This window comes from Balearica regulorum, chromosome 1 (assembly GCF_011004875.1).
Source record: "Balearica regulorum gibbericeps isolate bBalReg1 chromosome 1, bBalReg1.pri, whole genome shotgun sequence".
NCBI lineage: Eukaryota > Metazoa > Chordata > Aves > Gruiformes > Gruidae > Balearica > Balearica regulorum.
In genome coordinates, this window is record NC_046184.1 from 219,003,229 (window position 1) to 219,020,347 (window position 17,119).

Consider the following 17,119-nt stretch of genomic DNA (forward strand, 5'->3'; position numbering starts at 1 on the left):
CAGCACCCCAACACAGGATGTATCCCAGGCCAGTAGCGTGCCTGGGGGCAGCTGGTGGGGATGGTGGGGACAGAGCCAGGCCCCTGCGCTGTGGGGACCCAGCTGCCCCCACCCAGGGACCTCCAGCCCCCCTGGGTGACCCACTCCCGGTCTCCAGGCTGGGTGCCCGACACCGGCACCACGCAGCACCGAGCGCCCCAACACAGCCCGACCGGGTGCCGCAGCTGGGTGCTGCCATCTGCGCACCAGGGACCCGGCTGTGGGGAGGGGACCCCGGTGTCCAGCCCAGCAGAGGTGCAGGCAGGGGCACAGGCGATGCCCTCGACCAGACCCTTTATTACAGAAGGGCTTTTACACAGCACAGACACACGCAGCCCCCCTCATGCACTGCCCCGGCCCCACTGCACCCTGGCCCCCACCCCACACCCCCGGGGGGCTGGGTGGGCGGCGGGTGTTGGGTGTTGCATAGAGAGGGGCCGGGTGGGCGATGGCCGACGGCGGGGCCGGGACCCCCCGCAGCGCCAGGGACCCCCCGCACCCCAGGGCCAGGCCGGGGCCCCGTGGCAGGGGGCAAAGGGGGGCAGAGCCAGCCCGCCCCGCGCCCCCGCCCGGGGCCACCCAGGGTCCTGCCCTGCCGCCCCCCTGAGCCACGGGGGCAGCGAGCTGCCGATCGGTCGCTCCTGTACATATTGCAGCAAGGTCTCAGCCCAACATTCGTCCCCAATAAATTAAAAAGGTCCGTGTCCTGGGGGTGGTTAAAAAGGCGCCGGCCGGGGTGGGGGGTCACTCCTCGGGGGGCTCAGTCAGGAAGGGGGAAGTGACGGCATGTGCCTGGGCGATGGCCGCCAGCTCCTTCAGGAACTCGCTGAAGATGACGGCGCAGTAGACGGCGTTCTTGACGCGCAGTGCCTCGCTCTGCCGCTCGGCCGAGCCGCGGAACAGGGAGGCCCCGGCCAGGGCCTGCAGCACCTGCCCGTCCCGCACATGCTGGAAGGCGAGCTGTGCCGCCTGGCGCGCCCGCGTCGGGCTGTTGGTGTGCCGCAGGATCAGCTCCCCGATGGACGGCTTCCGGCTCTTCACTGTGGGCAACGCGTCAGGCCCGCGCCGACGGCCTGGCCCCAGCACCCGGGGAGAGGCCCTGGGCAAGGCGGGGGCAGCCCCCAGCCCTCCGTACCACCCTCGGCCCCCTGTGCAACGCAACGTGCAGCCCCCGACCCTCCGCACGGCCCCCAGCCCCCTGTGCAATGCAACATGCAGCTCCCAGCCCTCCCTGGCCCCCCCCCCAGCCTGCCCTGCAATGCAGGGTGCAGCCCCCAGCCCTCCACAAAATGCAATATGGAGCCCACCCCAAAGCCCCTATGCAATGCCACACGCAGCCCCCAGCCCTCTGCACAAGACCTAGTCCTTCGTGCAGCGCGACACTGCAGCCCCCACCCCCCGTGCAATGCCATGCCACCCCCCACTCCCACACGGTGCCCGCGCTGCCCACCCACCCTCACCGAGGGTCTCGGTGCGGCGCAGGGAGGGCACCGCGCTCGGCGCATCTGACCAGTCCAGCTTCCCCCGGGCAATCAGGTACTTCTTGGCTTTGAAGAGCAGAGCCGGGAAATCCTCCTGGCTGGCGGCGAAGCTTTCGATCTTGTTCTTCACCGAGCCGAGGACCTGCGTGGCCAGGGAACGCCGTGTTGGCCAGTCCCAGGCAGAACCCGGGGGGGGTCCCAGGCGACCCCCGCCAGCCAGGACGTACCTGCAGCAGGGACTTCACGCTGGGCTGGAAGACCATGTTGGTGTTGAGGAGGAAGGAGCGCAGCAGGGGCTGGGGGTAGCAGGCCAGCTGGGCCACCAGCCCCGTCAGCAGGAAGTTGACGTAGAGCGAGTTGTGCAGCATGTTCTCCAGCTTCCCGAACAGCACCGAGACGAAGGGGCCTGCGGGGCGGGGGGGGGGGGCACATCAGGCAGGGCCGCAGGCAGCAGGACCCCCCTGCACCGGCACCGGCCCCCCACCTGTGAAGGGCTGGCTGGGGGGCGGCCCCACCGCCCGCGGCGGGCTGGCCACCAGCTGGGCCAGAGGGTCCGGCGGCCGCGGCAGCGCCCGCCCTGTGGCGTCCCCCTCGGACAAGGCGGCGAAGCTGGCGAAGGCCTCCTCCTCCTCCTCCTCGCGGGACAGGGGCGGCTCAGAGGGGTCTGGGGGGGCGGGCAGGGCCCCACCGCCACTACCGTTCTTTATCTCGGCCTCGATCTCCCGCAGCTCCTCGGTGAAGGCCTCAATGGTGACGCCGGTGCCGTTAGGCTCGGCCGGCGCCCGGGCCAGCAGCTCCTCGATCAGCGAGTCCACCGAGGGCAGCGGCTCCCAGCCCGGGGGCTGTGGCCGGGGGGCCGGGGCCCCGTTCTGCGCCAGGACCGGCCGGTGTTCCCGCTCAGGGGAGTGCCCTGTGCCATCGCCCTCGCCCTGGGGGCTCCGGCGTACCTTCTTCACTGCCACGTCCCCCTCGGGCCGGCCCGGCTCCACCGGCCCGTGTGCCCCGTTCACCAGGGTCCCCGAGTCCCGGGTCTCAGGGCCGGGCCCCCCACCGTGAGGCTCGCCACCACCGGCACTGCCGGGGGGCCCCCCCTGCCCCTCCCTTGCCCCCTCCTCCGGCAGACCCCGCTTTTTAGTCCGCGGGGTGGGGGGCCCCGGGGGGCGTGGGGCGCCGAGGCATTCGGGGCTGATGGGGGGCCCGCCTTCGGGCAGGGGAGCAGCGCTGCCGGCGCTGGGCTCCTCGCCGTCGTAGGGTGCCGACCAGACGCGGCAGGCCCAGGCGCAGCGGTCGATGCTGTGACGCGCATCCCGCAGGTACTCCAGGTAGTTCCTGTCCAGCTCCGACACCTCCTCCCACCTGCCGGCCCGGTGGCAGGGGCTGCCGGACGGCGTGCCGGGGGAGCGCGGCACGGGGCTGGCCGCCTCAGGGGCCACGCTCTGCTGCCGCATGAAGAAGGAGAGCCGGGATGGCGTGGAGGGCTTTGGCACCGTCACCACCGAGGAGGCATCCACGTTGGGGCTTCCGTGGCCTGCGGGCGATGGCACGGAGGGGGCTCAGCGTGGAGCTGGGGGCAGCAGCCAGGTGGCACAGCCAGGGATCTGGGGGGACGCTGGTACCGTACCCTTGGACCAGGTGGCATGTTCCTCCTCCCGGTCAGGCGGCGGCAGGCTTTCGGGACGGCAGCACCGTGGGATGAGGGAGAGGAACTTGGCGGCCGTCTTCCCGTAGATGTCCAGGTCCCGGACCGCCCGCTTCTGGCTCAGCATGACATGGCTGCAGGGCAGCAGGTACCTGGGGGGAGCACGGGGCTGCACGCCGGGCAGGGGGACACATACAGGGGAACAGGAGGTGGCTGGGGACAGGGCGTCCCGCTGGACCCTGCAGCTGCCCCACCGACACAGCCAGGGGCGACACCCTGGGCCACGTCCCAAAGGAGCCTCCCCGGGCACGGAGCAGCAGCAGGTCGGCCCCCCGGCACCGGCGGCACGGGGCAGGTTACCTGAGCACCAGCTGCAGCATCACGTCCTCGCAGTTGAGGCTGAGCAGCGTCCGGAAGAGGCTCAGGGACACCATGCAGAGCTGCGCACAGGGCAGGGGTGAGGGAGCTGCAGCGGGGAGGGGGCACCACGGCCGGGCCGCAGCTCAGGGGCCTGTGGGGGGCTCAGCGCCTCTCACCCGGGAGTTGCTGTTGATGCGGCCCACGAGGGTGTCGAGGATGGTGCTGTTGTCGTGGCGGTGCAGCAGGACGAAGCGCAGGAAGGTTTTCAGCAGGGCTGTTTCGCTGACGCTGCGCAGGAACAGGTCCAGGTAGGCTGTGCTGGCAATCATCTCCTCGATGGAGGTCTGCGGGTGGCAGCAGCTGGGTGCGGGGCTGGGCCACGCGGGACCCTCACCCCCGGTGGGGACCCCTGCCCACCCACGCAGGCAGAGGTACAGGCAGGAAACCTCCCACCCCAGCAGCAGCACACCCGTTGCAGGCAGGGCCCTCACCTTGTGCAGCGCCGGCCCCATGACGGGCACGAGGAACCCGTTGTGGACGTAGTCCACCAGCTGCTTCTGCACCAGGGGGTGGGCAACCTGCGGAGCAAGGGGGGGTGTCAGGGCCGTGCCCAGCCCTGCCCAGCGCTGGCGGCCCCCCAGCCCTACCTGGATGACGGCGTTGCAGAACTCCAGCGAGTTCATGAAGAGGACGAGGGAGGAGACACCGATCCAGTCCTCGCGGCGCAGGAAGTGCCAGTCGTCTCCCCGCACCTCGATCTTGCGGGGCAGGGAGGAGTACAGGGCGCTCAGGCCCGTGGCCAGGACCTGGGGGGGACGGCCAGCACTCAGCTCCCCCCGCCACGAAGCTGTGGCACAGGGCAGCCTATACAAGGACAGCTGCTGCGGTGCCGCGCTCAGCCGAGCCCACCCATCCGGTGACACCCAGCCGGCGTGCAGACAGGAAGGAGCTGCGCTCTGCCAGGCCGGGAGGAGAGCAGCGGCAGGGCAGGGCAGGGCAGGGCAGGGCAGGGCAGGTAGCAGGAGCAAAGCTGGTGCAGATGGCTGCAGTGCTGCCCCGGCACGTGCCACGGAGCCCTGGCACGAGCCCTGCCTGCAACACTCCCGCCTGCACTGCACCTGCCTGCCCAGGTCCCCTGCCACCAGCCCTGCCTGCACTGCTCCTGCCTGCACCGCTCCTGCCTGCCAGCTGCCAGAGTCTCAGGGTCTCCAGCCGCTCGACCCAGCCATCCTCCTCCAAACACCAGCCCCACGGGAAACCTGCACGGCTCCACCCCAGTTCAAAGCAGGGAAGCTTTGCCGGGCCCTACGTCCCCCGCCGTCCCCTCGTCCCCAGCCTGCCGCCAAGCCCTCCATCTCCAGCCCTCCCTGCTCCAGGCCCAGGCTCCAGCAGCCGAGGCCAACCCGGCACCGGAGTTCCTGGGGGAGACCAGCCGGGTCCCAGCACCGTTGCGGGGAGGGGGACATTGTGCCGCGGCAGCCCGGCAGCCCCCAGCCGTACCGGGCAGAAGTAGGAGTTGTCGGTGATGGACTTGGCCACGGCATGGTTGCTGGCAGACATGGCCATGATGAGCAGCAGTGCATCCCTGGCCTGCTGCCCCAGGACGCCCTCATGGTGGATGAAGGGGATGAGGAGGGAGAAGATGATGAGGTTGGCGGGGCCCTGGTCCGTGTGGCTGTGGAAGAAGAGCTCCAGAATGGAGGGCTCCTTGGCCACGGAGACGCAGAGCTGGTTGAGCAGCAGGACGAGGCTGTTCTCCAGCGGGGCGGAGGTGGGCTCGGCGCAGAGGCTGAGCAGCCGCAGCAGCGGTGTGAGCACCGGCTTGTGCCGCAGCAGGGGCTGCCGGGCCTGGCTGATGAGCATCTCGTAGAGCTTCAGCTGCTCCACCTTGCGCTCCTCGGTGAAGTCTCCCTGCAGGTGCCAGCACAGCAGCCGCTCCAGCAAGTTCTCTGAGGCCACGAACTCCAGGATAGGCCCCCGGGACGCCTCCCCCCGCGGCCGGTCCTCCGCCAGCAGGTTCAGCATCTGGTAGGTGTTGTTGCGCACAGCGCTGAGGTCATCGGGGGCCGGTTTGCAGCCGCGCCGCTCTAGGATGCGCAGGACCTGGCAGGGGGGAACACGGCGGCAGCGGTGCTGAGTGCCGGGCAGGAGGGGGGATCCCCGCTGCCGTCCCCACGCCCCGGCCCCTCCCCGCTCACCTGGGACCAGTGGTTCTTGAAGACCATGAGGCAGGTCTCGGGGTCAGCCGTGACGGGGCTCTGCAGGCTGGCGCTGCGGGGGGCACGCTGCCCGGCCGCCCGCGGGTTCAGCTTGCTCAGCCAGCTCATCCTCTCCATCGGCACGGCAGCGGACGGTCACGGGCAGCAACAGGGCACCCCGCGGGCCGGGCCAGATCCAACTGCTGCTTGGCGGCGCCGCGGGGGCACAGGGGAGCGGGCGGGATGGGGGGCCTCTCTCTCCATGCTGCTGCTGCCCCGGGCTGCGCTGTGGGGAGAGCGACGGCTGAGAGCCCCCACGGTCCCCGGGGCACCCGGTGCTGCCGTGGCACTTGACCCCATGCCCAGGGGACGGGGAGCAAGAGGGACAGAGGGCAGGTGGCCCAGCAGCGTATCCTGGGATGCACGGGATCATTTTGGTCATGTCCCCAGCCCAAGACCCCCCGTACTGATCCTGCCCCACGGCAATATGGCTGGTGAATGCACCAGCCCTGTCCTGCCTGCACCTGAGCTCCCTGCCCTGCCTTGCCCGGGGGCAGCTGCCTGTTTGCCTGCATCGCCCTCCGCCACCAACCCCCCCCCTCCACGGGGGACCTGGCACCCAGAGGCGCCGGCCGGGGAAGCTGCTCCAGGACAGGGACTCAGCAGGCAGCCATGCTGCCCGCACCCCCGTGTTTGTCTTGGACGGGCCGGCGCAGCCGCAGCCCTGCCAGCACGGCAGTGGGGGACGGATCCCGGCCGAGGGCAGCCAGTGCCCTGGAGAAGCGTCGCCTTGCGGTGCTTGGGCAGCTGGGAGGGCAGTGCCGTGGGGCTGCTGCGCCATCCCAGAGCCAGAGCCCAGGAAGAGGGTGAGGAGCCGGCACTGTGCCGCGGGACAGGCGGGCAGAGCTCACGGCAGGGGAGCAGCACAGGGCGATCCCTCGCAGGGATGGGCAGTGATCACCCCGCCGAGCGCTGCCAGCTCAGCCACAGGCATGGCAGGGCAGGGCACCACAGGAGGAGCGAGCCAGGCAGGGAGGTGCCAGGGAAGCGCTCGAGGGCTGAGCAGCCTTGGCATAGCACACAGCCGGCACGGCACGCAGCCAGGACGGTGCTGGCCCCGGGCCCCAGAGCCAAGAGGGAGCACGCGGAAGCAAAGTTGGCACCAATGTTGTCCCGCAGCCCCGCACCCGGCACAGCTCCCCGGGTCCCTCCCCACAGGGCAGCGGCATGGGGCAGAGCAGCCGCGTCACCTACCTCGGTGAGCAGGGCCCAGCGCCACGGCGGCACGCAGGAGCCAGTGGCAGCACCGATCCCGGCAGCTTTGCCCCACAAGGTGCTGCCAACCCCGTGTCAGCCCCAAAAGGATGCTCGCCACAGAAGGGGCTGGCTGCCGAGGCACTGCCGAGGGCTGACCCCAGGCCCGGCAGGAGGAAGACGTGCCGGAGCGTCAGGCTGCCGGGAGCTGCGCCGAGGAAGAGGAAGGGCGAGCGTGCCGGGGCGGCACAGGCCGGGAAGGCTCTGGCTGCCGGCACTGCCTCCACGCCCAGCTCCGCACTTTGAACCCGGCAGCCAGCCCAGCCCGCAGCACCCAGCCTGGGAGTGCGGGGAGCACCCGGCAGCCAGCCGGGACAGCCACTGGACCCACAGCGAACAGCCGGCGGGACCGAGGGCCTGGCAGCAGCCAACCCGGGGGGCTCAGCCCCCCAACAACTGCAGCAGGGCCTTGTGCAACAGCAGCCACGCAGAGGGAGGGAGGGGAAGGAGGCGTCCCCGGAGCCACTGCCTGGGTAGGGGGGACACCCGTGGACCCTTTGGACCGCACTGAGCACAGGTCCCGCTTGGTGCCTTCCCCCCAACTGCAGCATCTCGGCCCTGCCACGGCTATCGCCACTGTGACGGTGCCCAACAGATACCCGCGAGGCCAGCGGCACAGGCTGTCCCTGTCCCTCAGAGGTGGGTTTCCCCCATCCCCACCCAGACCCACCAGCGGTCCTGTGCCGGGGACAGGGCTCCACACACCAGCACCAATGCCAGCACCTCCCCGGCCCACCCAGCCCAGCCCAGGGTCTGCTCCCCAGCCCTGCCCGCACCCTGGCTCCGTCCCACGCAGCTCCAGCCCACCCAGCTCTGTCCCACGCCGGACACGGCACACACCAGACACAGCACGCACTCCCCATCCTGCACAAGGAAACCAGGACAGCGGCGAGGCCGGACGGCGGGCTGCCATCAAAACCAGAGCCTGTGGTGGGACGTGCGAGCCGGTCAGGGCTGACCCCCCAGCTGGGCTGGGGTGCTGACCCATTCCAGGCCCCACGCAGTAGGCCGAGCACAGCACCAGCAGTCGGGGCACAGGGGAGGCCGAGCGGCCAGCACATGGAGCCAAAACCCTTCGGGGAGGCATCGGCCGCTTTCAGGGCATAGCCCCAGGGCCGGGGGGCACAGGCAGGACCCCCAGGCAGGAGCACAGTGGGAGGTGGCAGCGGCTCCTCAAAGTGAAATCCTCCGTGTCACAAACGTGAGCTCGCCCGGCACAAGGGCTGATGGACAGTGCGGCATGAAGCGACGCCGACGGTGCACCCACGGACGGTGCAGCACCACGCCAGCGCCCAGGAGCTGGTGGGGACATTTATAGGGCCCCACACCCCAGCACCACTGGGGCCCACCACGGCATGGGGACGGGCACAGAGCGCCATGCTGCCCTGGGAGCTGCCCGCTCCCACCGCTGCCGGGTCCCTGGGGAGCCTGGGGCGGGGGCTGCCCCGGGAGAAGCCGCTGCGGCCCCACAGAGCCTGTCCCAGAGCCCCCGCACCGTGCGGCCCCCGCCAACCCCTTCAGCAGCGCTGGGAAGCACGACAGAGCTGAGCTGGCGCCAGCAGCCCCCACGCCGACAGCCCCAGCTGCCCGGCCCTGCCAGAAATAACCTCCCCAGGCAGCCGGGCAGCACGCGCCGCGGGGACAGCCGGAGCGGGGCCGGGTGCCACGCATGCCGAGCGCAGCAGGCATACCGGAGCGTGCCGGGCAGGGGGGCAGGCGCACAGCTCTCCCCGGGGATGGCAGCCTGGCGCAGGGGACGTGGCTGGGAGCAGCCCCACAGCACGGCGAGTCACCGCGGCCCCGCCGGCAGCACACGTACACCAGGGCGTGGCAAGGGCCAGCAAGCAGCCGGTACGAGGCACACGACACGGAGAAGGTGGGCTCCCCTGGGACATGGCCCCACGGCAGAGGGGACAGCAGGGCTCCCACGGCAGCAGGGAAATGAAAGCGGCCATTAAAGAAAACCCAAACCGCAAGAGACAGAAAGAGGGAAGTTGACTGTGGCAGGGCCGGAGCAGGGACAGCCGGAAGCCAACACGGGCAGGGCAGGGTCCCGGCACTTTCTCAAAGCACGTTAACGAGAGGGACGAAGCTCCCGGGCAGCCGAGCACGGCAGTGCTGGCAGCAGGTGTACACCCCTCCTGCGGTTCAGGCAGCAGCCAGGTGTATTTATACCACGGCACAACTGGCATCCCATTCCAGCATGGATGAGGTGTGACTGCGGTTACTAAAGTTAGACCTCGCTGAAGGCCAGGGAGCTGGGACGAGCCCCCGGCAGACCAGCCTCGGGCGGGGGCAGCACCCAGCACACCGGCACCGCGGCTCAGGCCCCACGCCAGGCTGCCTGGTGCGGTGTCACCGCACAAGCCCCTCACAGGGTCTGGCAGAGCAGGTCAGGGGACAAGCCGGAGCAGATGGAAGCAATCACCAGGGTGGGGATCGGAAGGCGAAGCCCAGTGGCACGCGCCGCAGCCACGCAGCGGGGACGAGGGCGGGCAGCCCCATGGCTGGGCTGGCCAGGGACCTGTCTGCCACGCCACAGCCCCGAGAGCCAGGACTCGCCAGCTCCATCCTGGCACCTGGAGCAGGAGGGAGCCTCCTCACCCCGGCCTCAGCTTCCCACACACGCAGAGCAGACCCAGCCACCAGCCAAGACCCACCAGGGTAGGGCAGGGTGCCGCTGAGCCTGCCCGCGCGCCAGGAGCCCGTCCTTTGCCTGGCAGCAGCCTCCCGGGCCAGTCTGCGGTGAGGCGTCCCGGCTGCAGGAGAGCACGCTCCTGTGGGGAGCGGGCAGGTCCTGCTCACAGGCAGCTCATGTCTGGTGGCCGGGAATGCAGGGAGGCAGCCGGTGTGCCGCCGCGGCAGGGGCAGCGATGCCGGGAGCATGGCCGCCCACCTCGGCCCCCAACCCACGCACCAGAGCCCGAGCCGAGCGCCCTGACGCTGCTCCCGGCGAGGCCAAGGCCCCGCAGCCAGCTGCCTACACCCGCTGCCAGGCCAGACTCGCTGCCGGCCGGCACCATCCCACCAAAACCTCCCGTCCCGGCACAGGGGCAATGGCAGCGACCAGGAGCCGAGAGCCGGGCACTCCCATGGGGTCAGCACCGGGGAGCCCGTCCAGCCACCACCGGCCCCGCAGCCACCCCGGCACAGACGCCCACTGGGCCGGCACGTCCCCGGTGCCCGGCGGACACCGCACCCCCGGTGCCCGGAGCTGCCAGACCCCCCGGCCGGGCCCGGGCCCCCCCAGCGCTCACCCCGGCACCAAGGGCCGCGGGCGCTACCCGCCCTGCCCGGGGCACAGCCGCCTACCTGCGGTCAAGGTCGTGGCGGGTCCGGTCCCGGTCCCGGTCCCATCAGCGCCGCACCTGCGGAGGGAGAGCAGCCGTCGGACCGGGCCCGGCCACCCCCCGGCCACCCCCCGGCAGCGCGGCCCAGCCCAGGCCCCGGCACGGCCGCTCCCCGCCCCGGCTCACGGCACCCACGTACCCCCGGGAGCGGGGCAACCCCCGGGACGCGGCCCGGCCCGCACCCCCCGCAAGGGGACACCGGGGCCCGCGCAGCCCCGCACGGCCAAGGGCAGGCGGCGGTCCGGGCGCCCCGTTACAGCCGGCAGAAGGGCGCCCGCCGAGCCCGGCGCAGCCCCGCCGAGCCCTGACCGGCCCCGCGGCGGGTGGCCCCGGTCCTTCCCGGCCAGGCCCCGCGGCCCCCCCCCGCCCGCCCGGCCCCACCGCTCACCGGCCGCCCCCGCTGCGGGCCCCGCGCGCCCGCCGCCATCTTCCCGCCGCCGCCCGACGCACCGGCCGCGCAGGCCCCGCCCACGGCCCCGCCCCGCCCGCCTCGGTAGGCGGGGCCCAGCACCCCGGGGCTCGGCGGGGCCGGGCGCTCCGGAGCGCTCATTGGCTGCGCCGCGCCCGGGGCGGGGCTAGGGGGCGGGGCCTGGGCTACGGCGGGGTCGGGCGGGACGAGGGGCTCTGGGGGCGCGCGGGAACCGGGTAACAGCGCCGGGTACCCCCCGAACCGGGTAACCCCCACACCGGGTACCCCCCGAACCGGGTAACCCCGAACCGGGTAACCCCCACACCGGGTACCCCCCGAACCGGGTAACCCTGCACCGGGTAACCCCCGAACCGGGTAACCCCCAAACCGGCTACCCCCCGAACCGGGTAACCCTGCACCGGGTAACCCTGCACCGGGTACCCCCCGAACCGGGTAACCCCGAACCGGGTAACCCTGCACCGGGTAACCCTGCACCGGGTACCGCCCGACCGGGTAACCCCCACACCGGGTACCCCCTGAACCGGGTAACCCCGAACCGGGTAACCCCCGAACCGGGTAACCCCCAAACCGGCTACCCCCCGAACCGGGTAACCCTGCACCGGGTAACCCTGCACCGGGTACCCCCCGAACCGGGTAACCCCCACACCGGGTACCCCCTGAACCGGGTAACCCTGCACCGGGTAACCCCCGAAACGGGTAACCCCGAACCGGGTACCCCCTGAACCGGGTACCCCCCGAACCGGGTAACCCCCACACCGGGTACCCCCCGAACCGGGTAACCCCGAACCGGGTAACCCCCACACCGGGTAACCCTGCACCGGGTCACCCCTGCACCGGGTAACCCCCCCACTGGGTAACCCCTGAACCAGGTAACCCCCACGCCAGGTAACCCTGCACCGGGTAACAGCGCCGGGTAACCCCCCCCACACCGGGTAACCCTGCACCGGGTAACCCCAGGACAGGGTAACCCCAGCACCAGGTAACCCCCCTCACCAGGCACCCCCTGCACAGGGTAACCCCCAAAACAGGTAACCCCCGCACCAGGCAGCGGGCACCCCCTGCACAGGACACCCCCTGCCCCAGGTACCCCTGCACCGGGCACCGCTCCGGCACTGTGCACCACGAACCGGGAAGTGCCACCGTGTCTTGCCGATGGCACCGCCTGGCACCGGCCTTCAGGCACCGGAGCCTGCCCTTGGCCCCGGGCAAGGGGCAGCAGGTACCAGCACCGCGGCCGCCCTGGGGCCCTGCCCCTGTACTGAGAACTGGGCACGGCCCCGGCAGCAGACACGGGGCAACGCACCAGGCACCGGGCGCCGTCCTGGTCATGGGCAACCAGGCCGCACGGCGCACTGTGACCCCGCTGTGCCCACCTGCAGCGCACCAGGGACACCCTGCACCGGGCTCCGTGCCGCCCCGGCTCTGCCACCCCACACACCCCTGCACAGCCCCAGAGCCGCAGCCTGCAGCCCTGCCCAGAGCACCCCGGACCCCGGCGCTGGTTGTTTCAGGGGGCCACACATGCCCCCACCCACCAGCAGTGTGGCCAGGATCCCACTCTGTCCATCTGCACCCGAACTCGGCCCAGGGGCGCCTGCACCACCCCGCGGCATGTCCCCCTCCGGTCTGCCACAGCCCCCAGCAAAGCCAGGCGACAGCTCTGCCGCCCCGGCGTGCCCCGCGTGGCTGGCAATGCGGCTGCCTGCAGCCCCGGCGTCCCGGCGGGCCCCTGAGCACCCCGGGGAGCCCCACGTTGCCAGGATGCGCCCGGTGCTGGCAGAGCCACGCAGCTGAGTCCCGCCGAGGGACCACGCTCGGTGCGGCGGCTGGGCTGCAGCACCCAGTGGGTGCCCAGGGACGGGTGCAGGACCCTCACCAGCACTCACACTTGCGGCGCAGGATGCACAACCTCAGATCCCTGCTGTCCCGCCGCTGGGTTTGGCCCCAGCCACGTGGCACCACCGAACCTGGCGCCGGACACACCTGGGGGTGAGCAGGGCACGGCTGCCCACCGTGGGGCCCGGGGTGGGAGCACGCGGCAGGGACCCCCCTCGGTCCCGTGGGAGCCACAGGCTCAGAGCACCCTGTGCCACGGCAAGGGGCCGGCTGAGCCGAGGAGCCGCCGGCAGCAGGGGCACGGTGTGGGGCTGGTGGGGGCCGGGGCCGGGCATGGGGCAGCCCTGAGGTCCCTCTGCCTCCCCCGGCAGCACCGCCGCCCACCGGGGCTGGACCCTGGACCCCTCCGGAGACTGGTACTACTGGTGGATCAGCATCATGGCGCTGCCCGTCCTCTACAACTGGATCATCCTCATCTGCAGGTGCCCGGCCGGGCGCGGGGCGAGGGTGGGCCCCAGGGGGCTGGGGGGTGGCACGGGTCGTTCTGGTGCCCGTCAGCACCGTCCCAGCCCGGTGATGCTGCCAGGTCCTGCTTCCCCGACCTGCAGGAGCAGCACGTGGTGCTGTGGCTGAGCCTGGACTACCTCAGCGACACGCTCTACCTGCTGGACATCGCCGTGCGCCTTCACACCGGTCTGTGCCCGCGCCCCGGTGTGCCCCTGCCCCCGGCACGCCCTGTCACGCACCAGCCACATCCTGGCCCCCCGCCTGCCCACGATTACACACACAAACGCACACTAACCTGTGTGCACAGACGTGCTTGTGTGCATGCACATGCACAGGCATACGTGTGCGCTCACAGCTACACGCAGACAGCCGTGCATCATGCGCACACGCATGTGCATGCCCGTGTCTACACGCACACACGCGTGTGTGTGCATCCATCCACACGTCAGACCGTCGGGTGCACACACGCACACCCAGCAGGCACAGCCCTCACCGGGGGGGGGGTGGCCTGGGGGGTGCTCTGGGGTCCCGGCACCCATGGCCCCGCGGGCAGCACAGGGGACCCCCAGCCCCCAGCAACGTCCCACACGACGCCCGTCCTGGGGTCCCTGCTGGGGGAACCAGGCCCAGGGACCCCCCTGTGCCTCATCCCTGCCACCCACTCAGTCCTCCACCACTGACCTCCTCCCTGAGCCACCCCAGGCCCGCCATACCTCCCTCGGGACCCCCGCTCACCGGAGACCCCCTCCGTGCCAGCGTGCCCCCCAGGCAGCCAGCCAGGTCCTGACCCACCGCCCCTCAGGCTTCCTGGAGGACGGCATCCTGGTGCGGGACCGTGGCCGGATCCGGCGGCGCTACCTGCGCTCCGCGTCCTTCCCCTGGGATGTGGCTGCGGTGCTGCCCACCGACCTGCTCTACCTGCGCCTGGGCCCAGGGGTGCCGGCGGTGCGTGCCAACCGCTGCCTGCGGGCACCGCGGCTCTTTGAGGCCTTCGACCGCCGGGAGACACGCACGGCCCACCCCAACGCCTTCCGCGTCGCCAAGCTGATGCTCTACGTCTTCGTCGCCATCCACTGGCACGGCTGCCTCTACTTCGCCCTCTCGTCCCGGTTGGGGCTGGGCACCGACGCCTGGGTCTGCCCCAATGCCAGCCGCCCCGGCTTCGCCCGCCCGCTGCGGCAGTACCTCCACAGCTTCTACTTCTCCACCCTCATCCTCGCCACCGTGGGCGACACGCCGGAGCCCCAGCGCGAGGAGGAGTTCCTCTTCGTCACCGTCGGCTTCCTCCTGGCCGTGCTGGGCTTCGCCACCATCACGGGCAGCATCAGCTCCGTCATCTCCAACAGGAACGCGGCCGACGCCGCCTTCTACCCCGACCCCGAGCCGGTGCGGCGCTACCTGCGGGCGCGGGGCGCGGGCGGGCGGTTGGCACGGCGGGTGGCCCGCTGGCACCAGCACCTGCGGGCGCAGAGGAAGCTGCCGGCAGAGCGGGCAGTGCTGCAGCACCTTCCGCGGGGGCTGCGGGCCGAGGTGGCGGCCAGCGTCCACCTCCCGGCCCTGCGCCGCGTCAGCCTCTTCCAGAGCTGGGAGCGCGGTGTGCTGCAGCAGCTGGTGCTGCGGCTGCAGCCCCAGGTCTTCGGCCCAGGCGAGTTCGTCTGCCGCAGGGGTGACGTGGGCCGCGAGATGTACTTCATCCGCGAGGGGCGGCTGGCCGTGGTGGCGGAGGACGGCGTCACGCAGCTCGCCGTCCTGGGTGAGGGGCTCTACTTCGGGGAGATCAGCCTCATCAACATCAAAGGTGAGCCCCCCCTCACCCCGCCGCGCCCCACCACGGCCCCCCGGCACTCCCGGCCTCACCGCAGCCCCCCACCTCCCCAGGGAACACCTCGGGGAACCGGCGCACGGCCAACATCATGAGCATTGGCTACTCGGACCTCTTCTGCCTCTCCAAGGAGGACCTGGCGGAGGTGCTGGCCGAGTTCCCCAGCGCCCGGGCCATGATGGAGGCCAAGGGCCGTGAGCTCCTGCTGCGCATGGGCAAGCTGGACGTGCATGCCGAGGCGGCGGCGGTGGCGGCGGCAGAGGAAGCCGAGTGCCGGACACAGGCACTAGAGATGGCCCTGGAGGGGCTGCAGACCCGGGCGGCCCGGCTGCTGGCCCAGCTGGAGTCCAGCGCCTTCAAGCTGGCGCTGCGCGTCGAGCGCCTCGAGTGCCGGCTCCGGCGGCGGCAGTCTGCCGGGGGACCGGGTCCTGCCATGCTGCAGCGTCCTGCTGGGGCACAGGGTCCTGCTGGGGGACTGGGTCCCCCCAGAGCACAGGGTCCCAGCATGATGCAGGGTCCCCCCAGGGCGCAGGATCCTCCCAGGGTGCAGGGTCCCAGTGGGGTGCAGGGTCCTACCAAGGCGCAGAGTCCCCCCAGAGCACAGGGTCCCCCCAGGACGCAGGGTCCCATGAGGACACAGGGTCCCCCTGGAGTGCAGGGTCCCCCCAGAGCACAGGGTCCCAGCATGATGTATGGTCCCCCCAGGGCACAGGGTCCCATCAGGGCACAGGGTCCCAGTGGGGTGCAGGGTCCCCCCAGGATGCAGGGTCCCCCCAGGGCGCAGGGTCCCATCAGGACACAGGGTCCCCCCGGGGTGCAGGGTGCCCCCAGAGTGCAAGGTGCCAGCAAGGTGCAGGGTCCCCCCAGAGTACAGGGTCCCATCAGGGTGCAGGGTGCCCCTGGGGTGCAGGGTCCCCCCCGAGTACAGGGTCCCATCAGGGTGCAGGGTCCCAGCGGGGTGCAGGGTCCCCCCCGAGTACAGGGTCCCATCAGGGTGCAGGGTGCCCCTGGGGTGCAGGGTGCCAGCAAGGTGCAGGGTCTCCCCAGAGTACAGGGTCCCATCAGGACACAGGGTCCCCCTGGAGTGCAGGGTCCCCCCAGGGCACGGGGTCCTGCCGGGGGCCGGGGGCCCGCGGGGGGGACAGTCCCCCGGCGCTGAGGGTTACCTGTGACAGCAACGACAACAGCTGCTGGGTGACCAGGACAACCGTTGCTGGGTGACCGTGACAACCGTTGCTAGGTAACACTGACAGCTGTTGCTAAGTAACAATGAGTTGTTCATGAAGCGGGACAGCACTGTAGCCACGAAGGGACAGGGATGGGGCAGGGATCGGGACCAGGACTGGGACAGGGAATGGGACCGGGATTGGGACCGGGATGGGGCAGGGACAGAAATCGGGATCGGGAAGGAGACAGGAGAGAAACAAGAAAGGGGCAGGGAAGGACAGGGGTAGGGGTAGGGACCGGGATGGGGATAGGGATGAGATAGAGATGGGGATGGGATGGGGATGGGGATGGGATGGGATGGGGATGGGATGAGGATGGGATGGGGATGGGATGGGATGGAATGGGGATGGGGATTGGATGGGATGGGATGGGATGGGGATGGAGATGGGATGGGATGGGGATGGGGTTGGGATGGGATGGGGATGGAGATGGGATGGGGATGGGATGGGGATGGGATGGGGATGGGGATTGGATGGGATGGGATGGGAATGGGGATGGGATGGGGATGGGAATGGGGATGGGATGGGATGGGGATGGGGATTGGATGGGATGGGGATGGGATGGAATGGAATTGGATGGGGATGGGGATGGAGATGGGATGGGATGGGATGGGATGGGGATGGAGATGGGGTGGGGATGGGATGGGGATGAGATGGGGTGGGGATGGGGATGGGGATGGAGATGGGATGGGGATGGGGATGGGAATGGGGATGGGATGAGGTGGGGATGGGATGGGATGGGAGTGGGGATGGGATGGGGATGGGGATGGGATGGGGATGGGGATGGAGATGGGGACGGAGATGGGGTGGGGATAAAGGCCAGAGAAGGAGAAGGGGAAGGGGAAGGGCAGGACTCGGGCAGGGTGAGGGTCGGCAGAGGCAGGCGCCGGGCTGTGCTGGAGCGGGGGCGGCGCATG

The 17,119-nt window shown here is 71.1% G+C and overlaps 2 protein-coding genes across 2 annotated transcripts; one reads left to right on the forward strand and one right to left on the reverse strand.

The window, feature by feature from the left end:
• Positions 1-321: 321 nt before the first annotated feature.
• Positions 322-10,880, reverse strand: FHIP1B (FHF complex subunit HOOK interacting protein 1B). The gene is made up of 13 exons (XM_075742727.1): positions 10,770-10,880; positions 10,344-10,399; positions 5,718-6,003; positions 5,020-5,622; positions 4,167-4,325; positions 4,011-4,097; positions 3,696-3,863; positions 3,520-3,599; positions 3,142-3,311; positions 2,005-3,048; positions 1,748-1,926; positions 1,500-1,662; positions 322-1,079 (listed from the first exon to the last, which is right to left on the reverse strand). The coding sequence occupies exons 3-13, from the start codon at positions 5,853-5,855 to the stop codon at positions 784-786; spliced, it is 3,087 nt and encodes a 1,028-aa protein (XP_075598842.1). The 5' UTR covers positions 5,856-6,003; positions 10,344-10,399; positions 10,770-10,880; the 3' UTR covers positions 322-783.
• Positions 9,905-16,135, forward strand: CNGA4 (cyclic nucleotide gated channel subunit alpha 4). Its single transcript, XM_075742818.1, has 6 exons — positions 9,905-10,874; positions 11,681-11,696; positions 13,019-13,129; positions 13,234-13,340; positions 13,957-14,952; positions 15,033-16,135. The coding sequence occupies exons 1-6, from the start codon at positions 9,905-9,907 to the stop codon at positions 16,133-16,135; spliced, it is 3,303 nt and encodes a 1,100-aa protein (XP_075598933.1).
• The last annotated feature ends 984 nt before the right edge of the window (positions 16,136-17,119 follow it).